Source organism: Equus caballus, chromosome 21, assembly GCF_041296265.1.
Source record: "Equus caballus isolate H_3958 breed thoroughbred chromosome 21, TB-T2T, whole genome shotgun sequence".
NCBI lineage: Eukaryota > Metazoa > Chordata > Mammalia > Perissodactyla > Equidae > Equus > Equus caballus.
Genome location: NC_091704.1, coordinates 63,816,537 through 63,842,100, shown reverse-complemented (window position 1 = coordinate 63,842,100; position 25,564 = coordinate 63,816,537). Strand labels below are relative to the sequence as shown.

Below are 25,564 nucleotides of genomic sequence, written 5' to 3'. Positions count from 1 at the left end.
CATTCTACCGGCTAGAACGGGGTCTCTCTCCTTTTCAAAGATGCTGCTCTGCTGGGTGTTTAGTAATGTTCAAAAACAACACATTTCTCTTCCATGTTTACTTTCATCTGGTTCTTGTGATCAAGCCAACAAGTTTCAGGTTCATCTCTTCAGCCCGACTTTCCTAACATATGGCAGGAATCTAGACCATCAGCAGAAGACAGTTCTGGCAACCGTTATTAGTAGCCAACAGTTATGAGGAATGTTGGTGTTTCCGTGATGACCAGACGGGGTTTTGGGGCCCCGGGGGGAAGAAGGAGCAGAGGCTGTGCTCTTTGCTTTGAAAGTACCCATAGAACCACAGAAGAAAGGAGCCTTAGTGAATGTTTGCCGAATAAAACACACACAGACACAAATTTAGATCAGTCCTTTAAGTATCTACTGTCCAGCACTCCTCAAACTTAAACAGGTACATGAATCACCTAGACATTTTTTTTTTTTTTAAGATTGGCACCTGAGCTAACAACTGTTGCCAATCTTTTTTTTTTCTTTTCTGCTTTATTTTACCAAACCCCCCATACGTGGTTGTATATCTTAGTTGCAGGTCCTTCTAGTTGTGGGATGTGGGACGCTGCTTCAACGTGGCCTGATGAGTGGTGCCATGTCCGCAGCCAGGATCTGAACCCTGGGCCGCCACAGCGGAGTGCGTGAACTTAACCACTCGGCCACAGAGCCAGCCCCTCACCTAGACATTTTGATAAAATGCAGCTCTGATGCAGAAGACCTTGGATGGGTTAGGGTTAGGGGCCAGAGAAGAATCTCTTCCGCCTTTCTAACACGCTCCGGCATGCTGATGCCGCCTTCCCCAACTAGACTGAGTAGCAAGCATTTTACGACGAATTCTATTTAGCTGCTTATATTGAACTTGATGTGTCTATTTTATTGATAACTATCATGTATAATGAGTGCTTTCTTCTGAATGAGAGTTGGCTGGGTTACAAGAGCTACTTAATCCCTGTCTAGTAATTAGACAATTTGTCTAGTAACTGGCATCTTATACTCGAGTAATTGGGCTTTCTTTTAGTTTTGCATCATAGCAGAGAACTTGCTTTCCACCACCAGATGAAGCACGTGGTCGTAGTGAAATCAAAAATTGTTTTCAGATTTGGGGCCGTTCTGATGCCTGCCACACAACATGTATGTTACACGTGCGTGGAGAGCAACAGGGAACATTATTTTCTTTTTCAGTTTTTTATACATGTAAGATAGAAGTTAACTTATTTTTTTACAATTCCAGGAAATTTCACATGAGCTCAAGGGAAAAACAACACAAATGTGCTGCGTCTCCCTTACCTGGTTGTGTTTGATGTCTTCAGCGGGCGCACCATATGAATTCCTATACAAAGTTGAAATTCCAGTATTTTGAGCTGAAAGCAAAAGGGGAACAAAAAAATTAACAAAGAAGGCAAGATTTCCAATGAGGAATAATGGTTATCGAGGCGAGTTCTTGCCCTAACAAAGCTTGGTTTCTCGTGGACCGTTCCGAGAAGAAGGAATTCTTTGGCCCTGAACACTTCATTTTACATACAGATATTAAGAAAGAAGAACAGTTATTCTATAAAATCCCCCTTGCATGTAGGCCTCTTGTGATAATGCTCAGACTGTAGACAGGGTCAGCAAACAGATGGTCACCCTGCCAGCTTTACTGACTTCTTTTCTGGGGAAAACTGGCGAATAATAAAAGCTTGTCACCTGCACTGAAGCATGCAGGAGTCTGTATCAGCAGCTTAGTTTTAAGCTGGAGAATGACAAGAATGAAATTTCTAATTTGAGGTCACAGGAGTGCTTGATCATCTTTCAGACAGTGCATTTCTCGAAGGCCCCAAGGACAGGGAGGAAGCACCACGGGCAGCTGCCCTGTACGACTGGGCAGCTGCAGCTTTAGAATCCTGCCAGACACAGGTCCAGAAGCCCCCCATCCGGCTTGTGGTCTAGTTGAAAGGGAGGAAGGTCTCCTCCAGTGGCCAGCAGCTTCCAACGTCCTGGGAAGGGTGCCCGTTTGCCTGCTTTCTCACCTGGAACCCTCAAAGCTCATGCCAAAGGCTCAGAGGAAGGCCTGAGGGCACCTCTCCTCTCGTAGCTGCTGACAGGTCATGGTTTAAGAAAGCTCAGGAAAACACTGTTTATTGAGTGTCAGTGGGGGTACAAAACACTCTAGAAATAAAGAAGCACTTATCATTTGCTTCTAGTATCTACAGGATAATGAAATAGGATGACACATCATATATAGTCTCTCATAGATACAGGCCACTCTAGACACAAAGTCAGAATAATCTATCACTCCACCATGATTATTGCTAAAAGCACTTAAGAGTTTGGCAATAAAACTGTTCTTGGGAAGTTTTGCTTAGAAAATGAGAACTGAGAGCCCATTGTCAATTTTAAAGAGCACTCTGATATACTCTCTGGTTGAATGCACAGCACTCCTGTCTCTGTATTACTGTGAAAGCCACCATCTTTTGTCTGGACCGCTGCTAAGAGACTCCCCCCAACAGCCCTGCTCCTCCATCTATCCTGTTCCCAACAGCTGAGTAATTGTCTGGTTAGACAAATTGGATCATGTTACTCCCTCTGCTATAATACTCCAATGCCCTGCCCACTGTGATTATGGTGAATCTCAAGCTCCCCAGTATGGTCTACAAGGCTCCACATGATGTGGCCCTTGCCTAACTTCATGTAGCAACTCCCACCCCTCTTCCCTTGTTCAGAGAGCCCTGGTTATGCAGGCTCTCTTTCCTTGCTCGAGCGTGCCAAGTTTGTTTTGCTTAAGGGATGTTGTACTTGCTGATCCTGCTCCCTGGAACTCGCTTCTGCCAGAGTCTGGACTGCCGCTCCCTGTTGGTGTTTAGGGTTTGGCTCAAATGTCTCTTCCTTGACCATGTTAGTTAACCTGGCACCCTCTATCTCATTAACCCGTTCATTTTCTCCCTCATACTCAACATCATGTGATATTACCTTGTTGGCGAGCTTGTTCTATTGTTTACCTTGTGTATTACCTGCTTTTGCATACAAGGGCAGAAACAGAGAAGGCAGAAATCTGCCACGGAGGGGCAGAGATCAGTCTGTCCTCCCACCTTTGTTGGTATCCCCAGCATCTGGGATGGTGTCTGGCCTCGGTAGGTGCTCCTAGAATGAGTGCTTTGTTTGCTGAGCAAATGAATGAATGAGTGAACCTTAGAAAATCTACCTCCAGAGCTATAATTTACTGTTGGAAAATGTCACTGCAAGGACCAGGTGAAATTTTGTTTTCTTCTGTTACTCAGAATAAAATGGTTTTTTTAAGAACATGAACTATTATAGCCTTGGCCTCCCTCCCTGTCCTGTTTGTGGCTTCTGACCAAAAGAGGTTTCTACTGCAAGTTCTTTCCTCCTGCTATTTGGCCCACTTCACCTGTTTATTGGAGGCTGTGTAGTTGAGATTGAACTTGTGGCCTTTGAAGACACATGAAGCAGATGTATTCATGGATGCTCTGTCTGAGCTCAGAGTAGACTCACAGGGAAATGCCTTTATTTTTTTGGATAGGCCCAAATTTCCAACTGAATCAACATACTGAAGATTAGAACGGCTATAAAAGGCATAAGAAGACACTGACAAAAACGGAAAAGACCATTTGATGTAAAAGCATTTGGGAAGCTCAGATGGGAGGGCAAAATCTCCTGGGTGAATTTTAAAGTTAGGCCGCCATGAAGCTGCTGGGATCACACAGCTCTTCTCTGATATGTGCTTCTGAACACGTAATGTTCCTAGGGAATCATGACCATAAGAAATAGCTATAACAGCCCTGCGTGCCTCAGTGAACAGCTGACTTTGGCTTTCTGAGGGCTCCTCAGTGGCAGAGACACACTAAGGAGAGAGGACATTTTAAGAGACTCCATCTAAGCTAGGAAATAAATCCAGAAAAGGTGAGTGAGGGAAGCTGGAATGGAAACCTAAATGGATCTGCATTTCTAAGTGCTCAGTAGAGGAAATTATAACCCATGCAAGGAACTGCTTTACACTTTTCCATGTTGCATTTTGAGGGCGAAGTTTCCCATGGTTTTCCCACAGCAGAGGGAATGTTTCTTTTGGGGGAAAAGGTAGGATGTCCTCTGATGCTTTAGAAACAAGGAAGATAGCAGTTTTTAAGGTATTTTTCAATGCACTGAACTTTAGGTGTCCCCTGGATTTATTCATTAACGAGAAAAGGTACTGCTCTTGATGTGGATGTCATAAGAAATCTGATCTGCAAGTAAGCACCGAATGACGGGCACTTACTAAAGGGCGGCAGATCGGGGGTTGGCAATGCATCCTTCGCATTCCTGTATGAAGTGTTGGCTCCCACCTGGCTTGGCTGGGAATTTATTATGCCACCGGAGAAGGTGGCAAATATAACCACCAGTCTTACCACCAACACCCAACATCATTATCTCTACCACCCTCACCACCAACACCCCCACCATCACTACCTGTACCATCAGCTCCACCACCTCCACCACCATCCACCAACAACACCTCCACCACCACCCTCACTACCATCACCACCTCCTCCATGACCACCACCATCACAACCACCGCCACTGTCACTATCACTGTGATACTAACAACTTTTACATAGTATTTGTTGGCTTAAAGGGAACTTTCCTGTATAAACAAATTATTCAATAAAGATCTTATTGCTCTTTTGGGCTTGCTACATGATGGATAGTGTAGTTTTGAATTGCATTTTTAAGTAAGTTAGAGCAAAGCTGTTTAAGCCTCTAACTAAGTTTGAAAAATTACATATATCTCAATACTGGAGTTGTCAAAACCCCTGCCATTTTCTAGGAATATTAAACATCAGAAACATTTTAGGTTTTATTATGGCTGCAGGGCATGATCATGTACCATTGGAACTATTTCAACACCAACACACCAACATTTAAAAGCCTTTTGAATGAGTTCACTGGGCAAGAGAGTTAAAGAAAAAGTCAAACTTAAATAACAATGCAGTCAATTTCACAATTATTCTTGTAATTATAATCCCAATTTGCCATCCAGACTGCCACTGATGTGGCTACCTAGGGCAATAATAGTAGCAAAATGAATGGGTCAGGTGACTTTGGTGTCACTCCTATTCTGGAGTAATCAGTACAAATTAGATTCTCTACAGAATGTCTTGACTCTAGGCATTCGGTATTCAGATTGCTAATTTCCTTTGTTCATGCTCATCTACAATGGGGGCAAGATGTATGGGGGAAAAAAACAACCAGTCAATGAGAATAATAAGGGTCCTACATAAGGAGTTTGGTTCTCCCATTCAGGAGACGTTCAGGCATAAGAGTGAGACATTCCCTTGTAGGGTCTGCACATGGAGGCAGAGTGCTGACTTGAGGTGAGGCTCCTAAGCATCAGTTTACTATGCTTTTCTTATGCAGCTGTGCAGCTACCATGGAAAACACTGCCTCTGGGGTAAATACATTTACCATTAGAAAAATTTATCTTAGACATCCTGGGTCAGGAAGACATCCCAATAAATCATCCAATTTGTCTATTCTGCTTCCCTGCAGGTCTACACCTAAATCATATCAGAGAAATGTGCCTCATGCTTTTAAGATTCTTCTGATAAGAGGGTCTCAGTGTCTGTTTAGGACTGCACCCCTCACACTCCAGTTTTATGAATGACCTAGATCTGGCCCTGTTCTGTTAAAGACCTGTTCCTCACGGCCTGTTTTCAGGAGGGACCCATCTCTGCATCCATAAGCAAAGAAGGGAGTGGAATCCCCTATGAGAGATTCTGATGGCTCTGGCAGCTCTGCTCGCAAGGCATAACCCCCTCTACATCCATACCCTCAACTTCTGCTTCTTGGAGGAGGGGTGAACTGGGGCGGGGAGGAGGGAGTCTGTGGAAGTCCAGAAGGGATGATGAATGGGAGCAGCAAGCTCTGCCCCAAGGAAAGTAGTATGGACTTAGACGAGAGTTAAGGTCAAGGCTGGTTTTTAGACAGGCTGGGAGGGCATCCTGGAGGGGTGGTGATGGGCACTCATTTTGGCCTCCATGGGGTCCCAGCTGATGAGAAAGGAGACACAATGGATGAGCAGTGTAGTGAAGGATGAAGGGCATAAAAGATCAATGCCTCTGTAGGGCAATTGTGGTCACTGATTCTAATGAATCTTCTTGAGAGTTTGTCATGGTAATAGGTTGGTTTCATAGCAAGAGAAGATGTCTCAACGGAGTCCTGTGGGTTTCCCTGAAATCCTCCTCCTTTGCTTGCCTCCCCTTTCCTCCCTCTCCTACCCTCTCCTTCCTTTCTTATCCTCTTTCCCTTCCCTCCATTCCTAAAGGGTAAGTATAGTTTAGTTATACAGCATCCACCATCTTGGACCCCTCCACCCTGGATTATGCCAACTAGGAAGAAATCTACAGCGACTCCTTTCTTCAATTTGGGGGAATGTTATGAGCTGAGCAAGCAAGAAGGAAAGGGGGAGGTAAAGTAGGACTGAGGATAAAATGTATTTAGAGGACATTTTCTCTTAGCTATTTTCAGGAATAAGATGCTCAGTTTTTATACCTCTGGCTTAATCTCCTCATGTCCAATTCCTGGGAATCTTCCTTGTCAAGCTCTCAAGTGACCCGTGAGCTGCTAAGTCCTGCTGAGCTGCCAAGATTGGTTTGAAGTCTGATGCCCCAGCCCTCTGCCCTGTCCCAAATCCAGTCACCAGCTCTGAGGAGGAAATGCACAAAGCTGAGCTCACCTGTCATGGTGTCTTTCCTGGAAGTGTGTTCTCCTTTAGTGCCGTGGTAAGTGGCATTGCTGCCAGTGGACTCATAGTCTGTTTTCCTTTCTTTGAGGCTGATCATTTCCCGAGGTGAAGCTGGGGCACTTGCTACATAAAGAAATCAAAAGGATGACTTTCTGTGTGTCATTCCACAGCATGGATAGCTTTTCACATCAACAGCTAAGGTCATAAGGACACCTTAAGGCGGAACATATGTCAATCTGTATGCATGGACCTGGAGATTTTTTTGTTCTTTTGGCTCTTGTCTTCACCCCCTTTCCTTTCCTTGTGTCATTTGGTGCTTTATAGTTAAGGGGACATGAGATTTGGAGGCAGGTAATTAAGGATTATATCCAAGGGCCATCTTCCCTAGAGAGACATCCTGGTGTGGACATGACCCCCTAAGGTGTATGGGACAGTTTTAAGAATGAGATTGGTCTTGATTTCTTTCTTCCTTTTTCTCTTCTCTTTTCCGTCCCTTTTCCTCCTTCCTTCTCTCCCTCCCTTTCATCTCTCCTTCCTTTGTAAATTAGATGTGTTTCAGAGGAGCTATTGCTGATATTGAAGAATCCCTGATGAAAATAAATACAGTTTTACTTAAATATTGAGTCACCCAGAAACTGCCCTAAAGGCAGAGAAAGCAATTCTCCACCTGGATGATTTGCAGGCCAGAAATAGCCCAACCCGCTTCTCCAGAAGTCTGCTGGGGTGGGCTGCGGGCAGGGCGTTCAGACAGCCCCTTTTTCCTGATGGGGCATCCTTGCTCCAGCTCTTTCAATGAATGTTCCTAACAATCTCTCACCTATACCTCACACCTCAGCCACTTGCTGCCCATTGGACCCGGAAATAAGCCCTGTTATCACTTTGTGTCTCCATTTCTACAATGATGGATGTAATTAGAGGGTTCCCCCAGGAATTCCATGATTCTTTAACAAACTGGTCCCAGAACAGAGGAAAGGCTGAATTTGGAGGTAAGGAAGCAAACAGAAAGAGGTTTAGTTTTCTGAAAAGATCAGATGGATTGGGAGCAACTAAACAGCACTGTGAAAACAGAGAAGTGTTGGAAGAAGTGAAGTAATAAGTATGTGTGCTGGTAATAAGACAGCTAGCTGTGTTCCCCACCGTGTGGGCTGTCTTCACATCGATCTCCACGCTCCTCAACAAAGCCACTCGTATTCGGAGCTTACTCAATTGCATCTAACTCAATATGAGCTCAGCAAAGGACTCTTCTGCCCCAAAGCCTTCCCCAGCTTCCTATGCCAGAGGGCAGTGCTTTATAAACTTGTTTACCTTAAGACTCACCTGAGATTTTAGGGATTCCAGGACCCCATCCCAAACCTTTTGAGTGAATTTTCAGTGGATGGGCCTAGGAATCCATATTTAACAAGCATACTTAGTGATTATTAAGGCTTGAGGAAGTCTGGGGAACTCTTATTTTAGGATAAATTCCTTGGCTAGTGTCCAAGCTCCTCCCCAATCAAGCCTCAGTTTACCTTTCAGCTTATCATTTACACCCTCTGCAGGATCCCTCAGCTCCAGCCCACTGGGCCTACTTGCTCCCTCAATGTACCTCTCTTTTCACTGTCTAAGCCACTTGATTCAGTTTATCAAACTTAGTATTGTCTATGTGCAAATCCCTATGCTAGACACTGAGAGAAGGAAACGTGAGTAATGTCCAGATTGTCTGAACTGGAGGAGCGCTCAGTCAAGTTGGGAAATGGATGTGGAAATAAGCCAGAAATAAGAGGCAGAGTGCTCAGCAGAAGTCACAGCCAAATGCTGGGAAGGTAAACAGAGGGAGCCTGTGCCCATCCTTTCCACGTCTCCTGAAAGGCTCCCCACCCACTTCTCAAGCCTATCAAAACAAAATTGAGGCTCAGTGCTCAGCTCTTGAAACTCTCAGAGGATGCCAGTGCTGGCGGCCCATTAGAATTAAATAGCTGGAATACTTCAAGAAATACTGATGCTTGAGCCCCACCCAATGCCAGCAGGACCAGAATCTCTGGGTGTAAATCCAATGGGAAGGCAGGAAGCGAACCATGTCTGCTCTATATAACTCAACTGGATTCTGTGCCCAGTTCCTGCATGTTTTTAGAACATCGGCCACTGCATCTCACTCACCTCCTCTACCCTCTGCCCCTCTCTTCTCTCTTCTGCTCTCCATCTTTCTCTCCCAGGAGAGTCCCTTTCCTGCTCTTGCTCCTTAGCTCCTAGTCTTCTTGCATAAAGGCTAGCCTTTTATTAGTTACTGCCAGGCAATCACGAAGAGACAATATCTTGAAGCCTCTTAACCAAAGCTTTAGAAATTAGAATCTAATATTGCACAGATGGTGGGGTTTATTAAATGACTTCAGGTGTGTAATTATCTCCAGAGACCTCACACATAGTGGCCTGAGGCTCCGATAAATCAGGATGACACTCGAGGAAAAATCAAACCATGCAAACAAGTTTTGATTGGGTATCATCAATGTGCCTCTCCTAGGAGATAACCAGGCAGCACCCTGGCTGAACGGCTGGGATGGGAACAGCCTGAGAGAGTGCTGCTTTTCTCTCCGGGCACCTTCCCATCTATTACATCATTGCATCTTCCTAACACTGATTGGCACTTAATAATTAGAGCTTTTACAAAGACACCATCCTTGTGCTTCCCAGACTCAACGCTCTTTATCTTTTTAAGGATTATGGAAATAAGATGCTTAAAAGGCTCTCTCCATGTTTCTGAGACAGGTGGAAGTTTCTCCTGATCGGGAGATTCCTGATTCTCTCTTCTAGTGTGGGACTAAAACGTTACAGCAATAACATCACACTAAAAATATAAGCTTTCATGGGGCTGGAAGAGAGTAATTTATTTCAGTCAAATATTCTCCATTCATTTCTGATTTTCCTCATCATTCTGACAGTAGAGTGCGGTGTAAAGTTTTATGACCAACGTCCTCAAGGAGGAGGGGCTGCTCTGCTGGGGAGTGCTGCCTACCGTACCCCCCGGGGTCAGTTCCAGAAAATATTATTTCTTCAATAGAGGAGGGCAGCGAAGAGCAAGTAGAAACTATTCCTAACTCTAAGTCTACATGTGTGTGTGGGGGGGTGTGCATATCTACTTACATATCCATCCTTCCTTCTCACAACAAAAACCAAATGCAGAAATCAAAAGTTTTAAAAACTTTCACTTTGAGTAAAACAACACCAAAATCTATGCCACTTATATACTAAATGATGTGCTCATATTTTTCCTTTAATTTTTTCTCTAATCTTTGGCTTCATATAATGTGATTGAAAAAGGGTGTAAAAATAAAGTACCTTTACAAGTAAATAAGAGAAGTTAGTTCAAAATTTAAGCAATAAGAAGGTGATAAAATTAGGAAAAAAGTAAATTGAATGACACAAAAGGTACAATTTATCAGTGATGTATCAGCTGGTTTAAAGGTAATATTAAAAAGCTAATCAGATACAGAATAGTAATGAAATCCTCAAGGGTATATTTCAAATATAGGTCATTCTAAAGGAAGAAACAGAACACCCTCTCTCCCCTCCTCTGTTATCCCAATTATGATCAATAAAATGTAACTCAAACTATTTTGAGTTGGAAAAACGTGCACGAAAAAACCCCAATTTACAAACACTTGACAATTTCATTTATATTTGTTTCTCACTGGATGTGGGTCCAGCACACGCATTTCAAGCGCATGACACCTGTTAGAGATTTTTAGGAATCTGCTAGAAAGATTTGTTCTGAGTCTGTGTATACATAACACAAAGTCGCCAATAAAAAGACATCAGATTCATATGATATTTCTAGCAAACGTTGGAATCGGGATGGTTCTCCTCTCTGTGGGAATCAGCTAAGGGGCTGGGAAGAAGGGCCTTGTCTCCAAGGGAACAGGCTTGGCTGGCCCTGGGCATCTCTTACCTGAGCGGTTGTTGGGTGACACGCGCACAGGGGAGATGGAGGGCGTGCGGGAGGAGGAGTAGGGTCTTTGCCGATCCCTCTCGATGGTTGAAGATGAGGCTACAAAGTGATATTGTGACCATCCATCCTGCAATAGACAGCATGCTCCCATTAAGTAGGGAAGGCAGAGTGACTCTTCACCTCCTGACATTTCGAAATTCCAAGCACTTGAATTTGCAAACCATTTCTACAGTCTGTCGAAAGAGATCATGGAGCTCTGTGCCGTCAACGTAAACAGAGATGAGCGTGAATGGAGACCCATCTCCTGCTCCCTCCAGACAGCCTCATGGGGGAAGGCCTGCTTTTAGTGCTTGCTTTCTTTCTCATATGTGGAATAAATGACCTCTTTGCAAACCAGCTTTGGCCAGAAGCTTTTATTTAAATGAAAATATGACACCTTGAATGTTGGATGACCCTGAAACTGTCTATTCTTTGCCTACCTGGTTCCAGCTCTGTCTGCCCGTCTTTCCAACCACCTCACAGTTTTCCAAAAGTGTCTACTCTTTTGATCCCAGGACCAGTCTGCTAGTGATCAGAATGCCTAGCAGCATCCTGGGAAGGGGAAGCCATTTATCTCCTTTATGTTATTTCCAACCTCCTTCCCTGAAGAAGGCCTTCAGCATGACTGTTGCTGAGTGTTCACATCTAGACTGGTATGTTCTCTGGTTTGCCCCAGGAATTACATTTTTCAATTTAGATCATTTTAAAAATGCATCCTAACAATTAATCCTCCATTAGCTCTCCAATATCTAGTTAATATATGAAAAGCACATATACCATTTTTCATTATGAAAACCATATAAATACATTATGGATCGTTTTGTGAATTTAGAAAGCATAAAGAAGAAAATAAAAATAGCCAATAATTCCACCCTCCCACTCCCCAGAGAACTCCTACTAAGATGTCATGGTATTTCCTTCCAGTCTTTTTTCTTTTGTAATTCAAGTTTATTTCCATCAAAGTAATATGTCAAATAGTACCAACTTTATTACAAAGAAAAACAGACACCAGCCCCACCCCAATTCCTGCTTCACAGAAGCAACCATTTTCAACTCTTTTAGCTCTTTCTTTTTCTGATTATATTTAGACTTTTAAGGAACTCAATGCTTTATAAAGAATCATTGCACACAGAAATAGATGAACAGAATTCATACTCATTTCAGTATTTGTGTCTTTGTTTATCTAATTCTCATTATTCCCATTCTACTTGATTGGTGGTATAAAAGCCAAGATTAGAAATAGGCTATTTTAAAAGCTATTACCTAGCACTTATTGAGTACTTACTACAAGGTAAGATTTTCTCAAGAATCCCGAGGGCTGGATAATATTTTTATCCCCATTGGACAGAGGAGGAACCTGAGCCTTAGACAGTTAATAGGCCACCCAAAGTCAAACAGTAGGCAAGGAAAGAAACACATTAATACAAAAATGTGGTATATTGGTAAGCACATGAAAGGAAACAAAAAGCAGGGTTGGGGAGGGAGGAATGCAGGTGGGGAGCGCTGGTGTTGCCAGTCTACGGAGTGCGGTTGGGCAAGCATTCTGCGAAAAGTGAACACTGCAGCAGGGATCTAGTGGATGACAAGGAACTAGACACTGAAGACATAGGCTGGATTTTCCAAGCCATGGGGAGAGCAGAAGTGAAAGCCCTCGGGTGGGAATGGGTTTGGCTCATGTGAGAACAACAGAAAGTCCCTGTGACTGAAGAGGAGTGAGCAAGGGGGCACTGGGGAGGCAAGAAGCCTTCTGAGTGTCTCGGACAGTTTGGGGAGAGAAGAATAGAAGCAGGGAGACCAGTTAAAAAGCTGTTCCACTGGAGAGATGATCCTGGCTTGGATGGGGGCTGGTGAGCAATGGGCAGATTTGGCATTCTATGTTGGAGGATTCGCTAATGACTCAGCTGTTGGGTGTGGTAAAGAGGAATCAAACCTCACCACAATGCTTCTGGTGTGAACAACGGGGACTGGAGGTGCCATTTACTGAGACATGGAACACTGGGAGAGAAGTGGCTTATTAACCAATTATAACCAATTATTAACCAATCCTGTCATTTGTCACATGCTGGGTTAGACACGCCTGTTGGACACGAAGGAGATGGTACAGAATAAAGCAGAATCTGAAAATTGTGATTTCAGGAGTGATGTCAGGGCTAGAGATACAATTTTGGAGTTCAGCATATAGATACTATTTAAAGCAAAGAGAATCCATGGAAACCTTGCAGGTGAATGCAAATAGAAGTAGCAGAGGACAAAGATCCGGGCCCTGAGACACTCCGATATTTAGAGAGGGTGAAAGCAGAAGGTTCAAAGGAGACTGAGAAGGAACAGAGTGAGTTGGGAGAAGAACCAGGAGGGTGTGAGGTCAGGCAAGACTAGGAAAGAGGATTCATAATAGAGGAGAAGGAGACCAAGTGAATAATAGGGAGGACCAAGAACTGACCACTGGCCTTGGGAAGATGGAAGTCATCATGACTGGGACAAAAGTACTTTCTTTGGTCAGATTGGTCAGTGTCTAACTCAGGTGGGCTCAAAAGATAACAAGAACTGATGAAGGAGAAATAGTGAGTACAGACTGCCTTTGGCAAAGTTTTATTATTAAGGGGAGCAGAGAAATGGGGCTGGAGGAGATTGAGTGACCAAGAGATGTTCTAATATATCACCTGGATGATATTGCAGCATTCTGTTTGCTGATGGGAATGACTCAACATAGAGGAGGAAAAAACTGGTGATGCAGGAGAGAGAGGGAAAAATTACAGGAGGAAAGTTCTTAAGAAAGGGGCGGTGGATAGGATTCAGTGAACAATGGGCTCATTGGCCACAGAAAGAGCAGGGAGGACAGGCAGGCTGTGCAGCTGCAGATGCAGCAAGGAGATGGGTAGATTTGGTAATAGGAAGATGAGGGTGTTCTCTCTTGTTTTCATACATTTTCTTGGGGTGGGGGAGGAGAAGTGAGGTCATCTGCAGAGAGTGAGAAGGAGGTGGAGTTTAGAGAATAGAAGAGCAGCGAGGAAGGGAAGGGAGGAGAGAGGAAAGAGGAAAAGAAGAAGAATAGAAGGTGTGAAACAGTTCTTGTGGTAAGTGCAGAGCAAGCTGACTACGGCCAGGTGGTTGGGTGGCCAGGGTGCTGAGAGGTGACTTGAGGCATGTGGCAATGAATTTAAAATGAGACAACTAGTCAGCTTGGTTGCTTGTTTTTCTCCAGCCACATTCAGCTGGCCTGGGGCAGGTGGGGACCAGAGGGAATTGAATGGGGGTGGTCAGGAAAGTAAGTTGGAGGGAAACAGGGACAAAGGAATTCAAAGGGAACATCATGGAAGCCCATGGAATCTAAGCCAGGTAGAGAGGAAAGTGAAGATGTGGTGGAGGAGATAGAGAGAGAAAACTAGTCAGTGGATTGGAGATCCGAAGAGGGTCATAGACTGTTGGAGTGAGGGTACTTGACGGATGCCGGGGGTTTTCTTGAGGGTGGGGAGAAGAGAAATTTCTGGAAAGAGCAATGAGGAGCAAGGAGGATTCCTACTCTACCTCTGAGCCCAGTGACTTGGGAGAGGGACGGGAAATGAAAGCACCATCACTTGCGAGGGCTGCAAGGCGGGGGGGGGGGGGGGGGGGGGGTAGGGATGGCATGCCCTGAGGGACAGCCTGGTGTCAGAGCAAGAAGATTAAAAAAATGAAGGAGCCGGTAATGCATAGAGGAGATTTTGCTGACAGCAGATAGTAGGTTAAGGGAGGAAAGGATGGGAGGTTGGTAAGAGGATGGTGGAATATTGGGGCAGACTACTGGCTATTCAGAGCCTTTGAGTGACAAGAGTCCAGAAACAATGGATGGCTCAGGACTCCTGGGCAATTGGAGGTGACCGAGGTAATGAGGCATGAAGGGCACACAGCACAAATCCTCCTTATGGGAAAGTGGGAGTGTCATGGTTAGGGGCAGGAGTCAGGGCAGGAGGAGAAAATGTCTCCATGGGATTTCTGTGCATTTCCTTTCAACCGTCCGAGGGTGGTGGCAAGGATAGGGAAGGAGCAATCTTAGATGAAAACATGTGCAGGATGGAAACTATTTCCAAAGTGTATGCACCATTACTCATGTACGGGAACAATCACAAAATTGTTTAAAAAAGAAATTCCTTTTGTTTGAAGGGAATGCTTTGTTGACAGCAAAAATCCTTAAACATGACCAAAGAGAGGCAGATCATTTTATGTTTGTCTTACCTGCAATGTAGAAGACATACTTCAGGGTTCTAGGTAGTGGCTCAGGAAATTGCTTTAAGTAAAACCTTGGCATCCCCGGTCATGACTAGGTAATGATATTCCCTATGTCATTAAAGGGGAACAAGGACCTCACAGTAAGAATGTTGGCTACTGTTTGATATGTTCTAAGATCGAAGGGGACACCAGACATAAATGTGGCACAAACTCTAGGTCTGGTTTTACTTGGCAAGATATCAATGGATTACTCAGCATCTCTGTCTTCTACAGGTGACTGGAGATATGTTTTGCTCAGCAGTTCGGATTTCACGATGCTTAGATTACTTTGGGAATATGTAAGTATTTACATCTCTGGAAATGTCAGGAAAGTGGATGTAATAATAAAACTCCTTACGAAGGAAGGAACTCTTCTAAGGACATACCAAGAAAGCTTTCAAATCCTTCATAAGATCCAGTTCTGAGAATGCTAATGCAAGACAGAAATGTGATCTTGCAGGTCACTTGTCCACGGGTGCTGGGATTAGCAGATACCTGAGGATGATGAGCAGTGTGTAAGAGGCACTGAGAATGCCACCCTTGAGTCAGACACTCTGCATATGGCCAGCGACTGTCTGCATGTGGGCACAGAAGCTTTGGATGGAGGTGGGAGAGGGGGATTTCAGGAAACAGAGCCGAGGGGAAACCCAGTTAATTCTCTTGAGTGGAGCAGTTTTCCAAGCCACAGCCTGGGAACCCCTGGAGGAACAAGGAAAGGTGACCTGGTTCCTTCTCCATCTCCATCTTCCCTCTCATTCACTGATGCGGAGTGAAGGGTGCAATGACTGAAGAAGAACCCCAACACTGTCGCGTTCAACAATGCCCACAAGGGCCCTTATAGTTTTAGTTCTTACGGTATGTACTTCCAAATGTCATGGAAAACGGAGTAACACTGAATGCTAGATCAATCCACACTCATTTTAGTTATATTGAATAATTAATTACCTTGAGAATAAATCTCATGACCCTCCCTATCTTTTATTGCATGAAATTTTTCATCATTCCATTGAAAAAAAATGTTTTTTTTCCTAAAGCAGAAGGGAAATGAAGATATATTTTCTCTGGGAAAGTTACTGCTAAGCGAATACTCCTTTCATCCAAATAGTCACATATATACTTGTTATCTGGCCAGCCTGTAATCAATTTATTATTCGTTTATTTCCCACTGTCACTCAGAAAGGCTTGAAAGTGGTTTATATAAACACATACAACCTGGGCATGTAGATTTTAAATCATTAGTTGCCTCTCTGATCACTCCTTCTTAAAATTTTAACTCACTGTAGGCCAGAGGCTTTTTCCTGAATTCTGTTCTGTTGGGTGCTTAACCTTAGTCTCCCTTCAGGTCATCGCTTTGGCTTCCAGGGGTTAGATAAGAAAGCTCAGGGAAGAGGAATGGAATGACGAATAGCCAGAGTAACTAGGGAAGGCCGTTAATCCTTAATATTGACGATAAGGAACTCTTTCCATGTCTGTTGTTCACCTCCAGCAGAATGACCGAGAAGTTGTGCCCTTCAGCACAAGACCCAGCCAAGCTGTCAAAAATGTGATATGATATCTGCACTTCAAATTGGTTTTTATTTTTAACACATTAAACTTAAAACTGGAGGTTGTTAAATTGTTCCAAATGTATAGAGATAGAAATCCAAAAGAGGAGTTCAAAGTCATTGAACTTTAAATTGCCACCAGGAATAATCTGACTTTCTTTATCTTACCCTTTTTCTGTCCTTCCACCAACTCCAGCTTCTGTGTTAAAGTTCCCGACGTGTCTCTTTATGAAATGGTATTGTTTCCCAAAGCTACTACCATCTGCATCAGGACTTGCAATGGCCCAGAATGCACAAGAATCAAGGTAACGTTTTTGGTAGCCTCGTGACCAACTGCTCTTCAGGGTATGTCTACGTGGTGGTCACTGTTTGTCGTTCCTACACATCTTCTCCATAAGTATTTTGAGGTTCCTGAATTGATAATAATCTCCATTTTATATTTTTGACCATCCTGTAAAGAGCTCCAAGAAGGCTGTGTTACTCAAGAGACTTCCACGAACAGAGTCCAGAGGAAGTGACTAAGTGGCCTTCAGACTGGTCTACACGAGGTTAGCATGACAGACACTCGCCCCATACATAGCTTCTTATTCTGGAAACTGTGCAAGACATTCAATTCAGATCAAAACGTGAATTTGTTAGGTTTGTGTGCAAAGGATGAGAGAGAGCTGTTTGTCAAGGCTCAGAACCTTGTTCACCTTGGGTCTGTGGATAGAGAGGGGGAATTAGAAAGCTGTCAGGTGTCAGCCTTTCTCTCCCAGCATCCATTAGGATTATAATTACTGGTGAGCTCTGTCTCAGTTTCTTTTCCATAAATAAAGGGCAAAATGACTCAATCAGTTTGGGCAATTTTAAAAATAGGAACATCTGGGCCTCAGTCCCTGTGGTTCTGTTTAAATTGTTCTGAGTAGGGCCTGGGCATTGGTCTTTTCAAAAGCCCCCAGGTGATGTTAATGAATAGCATGGTTGTGAACCACTGGCTTGGATTTTCTACACAGCAGTGGCAGCGACTAATAGGGCTACAGAATACATTTTAAAGTGCTAAACCCTAGGAGGCCCTTAAGTCTGCCACTCCATTTGGGAATGTCGGATCAGGCATTCTCAAGGTTGACTTCCACAGGAACAAAAATAGGTCCTGAACTCAGAGCAGAGGTGCCCCCCACACTGAGCCCCAATCGCACCTGATTACCCAGCATTCACTGGCTATGTGATTCAATTTCACACGTCTACACCTTTGATCAGGCAGCTCCACGACCTGGCATAGCACCCTCCCTTTTTCTACTTGTCAAATCTTACTTTTCCCGCTCAGTTCTGTGCTAGGTCAACAGGAGGAAGGCCATGCACATGCATTAAATCACTCCTGCTATGTGAATTATGCCTCCGAGATTGGGGGAAGTTTTTAGCAATGCTGCTATAGTTTCCTTGCCTGCTACGAACAAAATGCTATGAGGTCATACTCCAGGCTGCTGCGATCCTGTCTGTCTCCCTTGCTGGGTTCTTGCTTATTTCTGAAGACCTGGTTCCTAGCATAGTACCTGCAGCACAGAGACACGTAATAAATGCTAGCTGGATGCAATGCTTTAAAGATATCTGCATTAATTATTGTAAAATGAAATGCTAATGAAAGTTACGGGGTTTACAGCAGCCTTTACAGTCCTTATAACTTTATTTTTTGTGGAAAAATGAAGGTTATCAGAGCCTTGTGTTTTTTTATTTTAGCTTAGAGCAACCTCATCAATATCATCTTCTGCTGTTGCTATATCTGCCTTTTATGACTTACTTGCAGCTAGGCTTCAGGCAGTGTTAGTTTAGGTAAACTGGTACCTAAAAAAAAAAAAAGTAGTGGCCTACGGCTTGCCTGCTCCATTATAAATGGTAATTGCTCTCAGCTGTCCATGTTTCAATGAGAGGTATGTAAAACTGCCTCATCTTTAACCAGTCTTGTAAATAATTCGGAAGCATCATTATACTTGCCACATCTGGCCCTGCATGGGTGCTGATTCCCTGCAGAGCTCTCAGAGCATGTTCTTCACCCAGCACCCCCCACCCCGCCACATCTCTACTGCTTCTTGCATCCTGCAGCTCAGAAAACACAAGCACCTGTCCACGGCAAATACACTCGGCTCTCCCCAACACACATCTTTAGGAGAGCCAGGAAAAAAGGAAGACAAGGGAGAGTGCAACAATTTCTCATTAGATATGCTCCAGTTTCTTTTAGGGTTGGGTACAGGAGCCCATGCCTACTGCTGGAATGTGCCTACCAGACTGAAGGGGCTGGTTTCCCAACGGGTCACCTTGTGGGAACATTACTGGGCAGGGAGCACTGATGACCTGTGTCACTGCTGTCTTTGTGCTGTACATGCCCACATGAGGTGTGTAGAGCATTTAGGTGTGATGGAATGAGGGAGTCATGTGGGAGTGTTCAAAGACTTCCTCCGCCCCTGACTGCCAGAGCACATCGTGTCACTGCCAGCTGAGCCGTGGAGTGCACCCCCGTACCCTTAATGCTGAATTGGAGAAGGAACGGAGGACACTGCCGATGGAGGAGGAGGGAAAGGGGTTAGGGACAGACGTTGCTCAATGTGCATTATGAAAGAGCTTAGAGAGAAGGTGGAGAGGAAGAGTCAGTATCTCAACGGTTGTTTGGAGGATCTGGTGATTAGGGAGAGAGAAAAAGCAGTTAATACAAAATCCTCACTAGTGTGCTTCCCGAGATGAGATTGCAGGAAAGCAATTGCTCTTATGCTGTGATCTCCGACCTCTGAGACTAGACAACGGTGGGGTGGAGGGTGACACAGTTAGTGAATATGCACAGCTGTGAGGATAAGCTAAATGGTGACGTTCCCATTTATAGCTCTGTTTCCAGGCGAGTTTTGGGAATTTTCTATACTTAGAATTTAGACTTAACAAATGTTTGCTAATGACAAGTGACATTTCTGAATCAGACAAAAGCTCCAACTAATAATTAACCTTGACAAAGGAGAATAGTTGTTTATTTCCACTGGGGATATAGCTGGAACCCAACATATATACTAGGACACTGTGAGCCAGTGTACAGTCCTTGGTGTTTTTTCCTCCCATTTTTCAAACAGCTCTGAAACTGCCTTAATCCGCTAAGAGTTAGTTGGCCTCTAGACAAGAATTTCTCAGTGGGCATACAGAGACTATTTGGTTCTGAAGTAACAAATACAAGTTTTTTTGCCTTAGAGTCCTTGAAGGTGCTCAGCCCGTAAAGCTTGTCAATTCTAATTTGCTTTGAGTGACTTGAGATATAAAGAAAATGTAGTGAAAATCCTCTGGGCTTTTAGCAACCCACTCCTTCAACCCAGAACACTTACAGCTTGTTACTTGCATTCACTAACAGGACTTCTTCATCAGGGACCTATTTTTCAAACGAAAGTCAAAACAGGAATTGTTGCCATCCTCTGAAAAAAGTAACCAGCTACGTTACTGCTCACTTATGAAAAACCTGGTGGCTCAAAATTGTGCCAGTTCTCCAGTCATTTTTAAGCAGCATCGACCTATTTGTAATCACATGAAGCGGAGAAAGAAGATTCTAGAATAGTCGCAGTTATACATACATCCTCATTTCAATAAAAGGTATTATGCAGAAAAAATCCAAGGAGCAGTCACAGTCCCCGTGATTGAAGACCAAGCCAGATTTTGCACGTCAATGAAACCTCAGCTCTCTTTGCTGTAATAAAACAAGCTTCCATTTATTTTTAAGGTAAACTGTTTGTTAAAGATTCATTAAAACTAATTCCATCAACAATTCCAAAAGCTGTTAGAGTTAAATATTTAAACTAAATCTTAAGGGCCAAAAGGGAGTATTTGCAGTTTAATGCAGAAATAAATACCACCTGACATACCAGTTGCTTGCATTTGTTTCAGCTCTGGTGCTTCTAATGAAATTTAATGAAATTGATTTGGATACTTAAAGGTACAGTATATACCAGAATAAGAATCTACTGCAGTGCCTCCTTTTAAAAGCAAATATCAAGTAAATCCATTTCGGGAATTCAATTTACTGCCACTGGCCTAATTCTAAAGAACCAACATCACCGAGAAGATTTGACAAGTTGGAAAGAAATTTAGTCCAAGAAAGTATCCCATTGTTAACTACCAGTAGTTAATTGGTACCAACAGAATGCAGAACACAGCTCGGGAAGTTGAAGTGAGACCAGTTCAGTCCTCTTGTCTTCCTGGCGTCACTTTGGAGGCCTTAAAACAAAGATCTGACGTGGATGATCTTTAACCATGGCCTCTGTGTTCCAATTAGTGCTGCAAAGTTAAATTCGGAGTGAAGTTGAACAAAGTCTAGTCTTCAGGTTTACACAACCAAATGTCTGGCTTCCAGTACAGAAGTGACCCTGACATTCGAAAAGCCAGGTATTTTATATAAATACTCACCAGCGGTCAATAAGTTCAAAATTTACCCTGGATCGCAACCTCCAAGGTCTCCACATCCCACCCTGTTTCGGAATGCTTCAGACCGCGGAAGCGGAAGCAGAGGCATGGAACACGCCCTCTGCTGAGCTTAAACTCAGGGCAGCTGCATTGTTGCATTTATTTAATAAACACTAATAAGTACCTCACACTGTGCAGAGCACAGAGGCGAGAAAAGAGAGGTAGGCATGGTTCCTGAGGGGGATATGTGGGGGAGATACACATTTAAAAATGATCACATCACATCACATTTCTGGTAAAAGCCATGAAGGAAAAGTGCAGGTTGTTATGAGGGATGGAGAGTTGAAGAAGGGAAGGTTTCCTTGGAAGTGACAGTGCAACTGAGATGGAAATAGCCAGGCTTGGAGGGAGAGGAGGGAAGGCATCTTGGCTTAGGAATAACCTGTGCCCGTGCAGTACAAAGGTACTGTGGTTGGCACAGCCCTGTCTCTGCAAGGAAGAGCGAGGGGAACTAGGAGGCCAGTGCAGCTGAAACAAAGTGACTGAGGGGCGGGTAGAGGGAGGTAAGCCTGAAGAGATGGGCGGGGCTTTATCCTAACTGGGAGACTGAGAAGCTTAGATTTGGATTTATAAAAGCGTATTCCGAATGCTTAAGGGAAAGTAGATGAATATGGTAAAGCAGATTCCACAAAGCCAGTCAGAAGCAACTGCATCAGGACTAGGGACAGATGGTGGTGGAAGTAAAGATGGGAGAAGGACTTGGATTCGAGAGGTATTTAGAAAATAGAATCAACAGGGCTTGCTGCTAAATACAGTGGAGATAAGGAAGAAGGTGGTATTAATTGGATAACGCCTAGACTTCTGGAAAGAACAACCAGGTGGCTGAGGTGCTACTTACCGAGATGGGCAACAATGGAGGAAGAATAGATTTGGGGAAGGTGCCGAGAATGCCTGTTAGACATGTGGACTGTTAGAGCTTGTGAGCCACTGAGCTGGAGATGCCACGTAGGTGGTTGTCTATACAGATTAAGAGTTCAGGAATGAAGACCATATAGAGAAATCAATGTGGATGCCACGGGCTTTCAAATGTATTTAAAAACCATGGGAGCAGATGAGATCATCTGCACTAGAAGGTACCCAGGGAAAAGCGGAGATGCCTCAGTGAAGACCAGGAGTCTGCAAGAAAGACTCAGAGGGAGCGGTTTGCAAGGTCAGAGAAAAACCAGGACAGAGTGATGGCAGAGAAGATTATGTAAGGGAGGATGTGGCAGGGATTGCTAACTAGTCTCCCAAATCCATTTCCTTTTCTTCCTGGTCACGCACCTGGACCACATGTCCCAGCCTCCCTTATAGTTTTGTGTGGTCGTGATGGAGATCTAGCCAAAAGAGTATAAGGTGATGGGATGTACCAGGCATGGTGGCAGGCCTTACAGCATGGTGGCGGAGTCTGTTCCTGACTCTCCACCTGGAGAAGAGCTGACCTGCCCACCTGAACACCTGTCCAGGATGGTTGCATAAGAAGGAAAATAAACTTCTATTGAGCTGCATCATTAGATGTTTAGATCTGCTTGTTACAGCTGTGAGCCCTCGCTGACTCCTCCAGACAATGGGACTAGCTGAACACTGCATTTGCGAGCAATTTCAATGGAGGTGTGAGGACAGATGCCTCATCTGACTGCAGGGGCTTGAAGCATAAGACGGAAAGTGAGAAAACAGGCATGGTGCATGCACTCCAAACTTTCTAGAAACTAAACTGTGAAGGGTGGGAAATGTGAGAGCAGAAAGTAGTCAGGTAGAGGACGGAGCAGGGTGGTTGGGAGGGACATTTCTTTTTTTAAGTAGAAGCACAAAGGGAAAGTATATCTATAGAAGAAGAATGACCAGTAGTAGAGGTTGAACAAGAGGAAAATGACATCATAAGGTTCTTGCTCAAAAAGAAAGACTTAACGAGAACCCTGGATGATAAGTAGAAAAAAAAATTTATATTTTAGAATAGAATCCAATAAAGATAAGCATAAAATAAAACTATCCAAAAATCACTGTTAAAATGCCATTATGTATTTGAGAAAGGTAACCCAATATGTAGATATTTACTTCCGTATTTGTAGTACCTAAAATAAAGCCAAGGATATAGTAGGTACTCAAGAAACACGTGCTGAATGAATGAATGAGTGCAATAACTAGCAATGGACATTTGCTAATAGGATTAAGAGGATGGTTCCAAGAAAAATCACGTGCTATTTAGCAATGAGAGTGAGAAAATGGGCATATTATGGTATAGACTGGCATAGAGGAAAAGCCCAAGTGATGTGTATTTTGTTTTATATTTTCATTGGTACATATTTTACCAGTGGTAAATCTATTGTCTGGTTAAATGAGTCACTTCCCGTGAGCACAGTGTGACTGGTCCTCAGCGGAGTGCATGGGTATTGTGAATTCATGAAGCGTCATCACCAGGAGCTATGGACAGCCTGCCCCGGGCACTGCGCTATGACAGGACAAGGAGCAACAATAAGATCCTCCGAGGTGTCTCCACATTCTGTGACCTCCTCACTTCTTCCCTTGGGGGCTGCTAATGTTCTTTGTATTGCTCAAGCTATGAAAAGGAAAACTTGCAGTCTTCCCTCTTTCCCCTCTGAACTGGCCTCTCTGCATAGACTAAGGAGTCAAGGATTTGGGACAGTTTTCAAAATTGAAGCCAACTGGTAACTCCTGGAGAAGCATGTTCAATTGCACGCAAGCACTGTGGGATCTCTCAAGAATGTGGTTTTTATAAAAACTGGGGACAGGTATCAAAAGGAGCACTGGCGTTGGTGCGTACCTTACATGCATGCATACCTTATGGTCGTTATGGGCATAAACATCTTGGTAGTCTTTTCTATCATTTTTCCACTTTGCAAGAGAAACTCTGTTTTTCATTTAGGCCCAATTCTCAGCTAACTTGCAGGGAGATTTGGCCACGTGCCTGAGATCTGGAAGTAAGTTCAACGGCTTGCCCCGGAAAGGAAAAGATATGCTCTCCCCTACCCTGTTCGGGTCCAGTTGCCTAGAATATGGACAGATTGAGGGCCAATGTGGAGGATGCAGAAGAGGTGAGCACCGAACTAGAAGGAGCCACGTCCCCGCACTGGGAGGCACAATATCAAACATGGATGATTACACTCTGACTCTTAAGTGAGAGGGGGTGTTCGGCTGAATAATGGGCCCCCGAAGCCGTCCACGTCCCAATCCCCAGAAGCTGGGAATATGTTACTTTACATGGCAAAAGGGACTTTCCAGTTGTGATTAAGTTAGAGACTTTGAAAGGGGGAGATTATTCTAAACTATCTGCACGGGCCCAATGTCATCACAAGGGTCCTTATAAGAGAGATGCAGGGGGGTCACAGTTAGAGAAGGAGATGTGACCATGGAAGCACAGAAAGAGATTCAAAGATGCTATGCTGCTGGCCTAGAAGATGGCGGATGGGCCATTGGTCAAGGAGAGTGGCAGCTTCTAGAAGCTAGAAAAGGCAAGGAAATGGATTCTCTCGAGAGTTTCTGGAGGGAGCACATCTAGTCAAGACTTGAATTTCAGCCCAGTAAGATCCACTTCGGACTTCTGACTTGTAGAACTGTAAGGTCATGAATTTGTGTGTTTTAAGCCACTAAGTTTATCACAATTTGTTAACACAGCAATACAAAACTAATACAGAGGGTAATAAATTTCTGATTTTTCTAAAGCCATGTTTACTTTGGGTTTACTAGACAAAACTGATCAGAAATTTGGACAAGATGCAGATGATTAAATACCTGTGACAAAGTGCTATGACAGGATGTTAAGGTGATTTTTCCCTTTTGTCTCTATTTTGACTAAGGTCCCAAGGCAGGGAATAATAGATGCCCCACTGCTCCACATTCTGGAAGTAAAGTATCAGTTTGTCCATTCGTAATTCCAAAGGTGGAGGACAAAATAGAGTTCTGCAGTGTTAGCACACGATCCACCTCCAGGTTACATAAGATCAGGCTGAGAATTCACTAGAGGGTAAAAGAGGCTGGCGGTGAGGGCTTCCTTGGAGGTGGTCAGTGGGCTGGGCATTCCCCATCCACCCCTCCTGAGCCCCAGGGAGTGAACTACTTCCTTAGCTTAACCACAGGCTCTCTGGAGTTTGGGGGTTGCAGGGACAGGTGTGTTCAGTGACATTAGCAGGATGATACATAGACTCAGTGCCAGAGGTGGACTGACCATGGAGCTCAAGAAGCTTAAGTTTCAGGCCTGTCCAGAATTTTATATTCATAAAGTGTACTCTTCTTCTTAAACAGCAGCAGAAGCCTGAGGCTGATGGAGAGTTCAGAGCAGTTAGCTGCAGGAGGCCAGGTCCAAGTCAGCGGTCCTCAGTAGGGGGGTGAAACCTCTGAGCAAACTAAACTACTGCCCCCACGAGAGAAGGAGCTAGCACATGGGCATCTCCCACAGGCAGAGTGGGCCAATGCCAGGCTACAACTGCATCCTGCATTGGCCTGGCTCTGCTCGGCTCTCCTCTCATCCCCTTTCCCTGCCAGAGCCTGGTGGGTAGGGGGGTGTTGGGACAAGGGAAGGAATAGCTTATGAGAGGTGGAGGAGATGGAGATGGGAAGAGAGAAGAAACTGAACATTCTCTTTCTACCCAAGCA

General features: G+C 44.1%; 1 protein-coding gene across 11 annotated transcripts in view; it reads right to left on the bottom strand.

The window, feature by feature from the left end:
- Nucleotides 1-25,564, bottom strand: part of CTNND2 (catenin delta 2) — an 888,536-nt gene that overhangs the window by 6,471 nt on the left and 856,501 nt on the right. For 9 of the 11 annotated variants that reach the window (XM_023625841.2, XM_023625845.2, XM_070246038.1 and 6 more), the window contains 3 exons: nucleotides 10,683-10,809; nucleotides 6,752-6,883; nucleotides 1,333-1,406 (listed from right to left, as the gene is read on the bottom strand). In XM_023625841.2, the coding sequence (XP_023481609.1) occupies nucleotides 1,333-1,406; nucleotides 6,752-6,883; nucleotides 10,683-10,809 (333 nt within the window). The remainder of the gene's footprint in view (nucleotides 1-1,332; nucleotides 1,407-6,751; nucleotides 6,884-10,682; nucleotides 10,810-25,564) is intronic. The other 2 variants (XM_070246034.1, XM_070246035.1) reach the window with 1 other exon arrangement.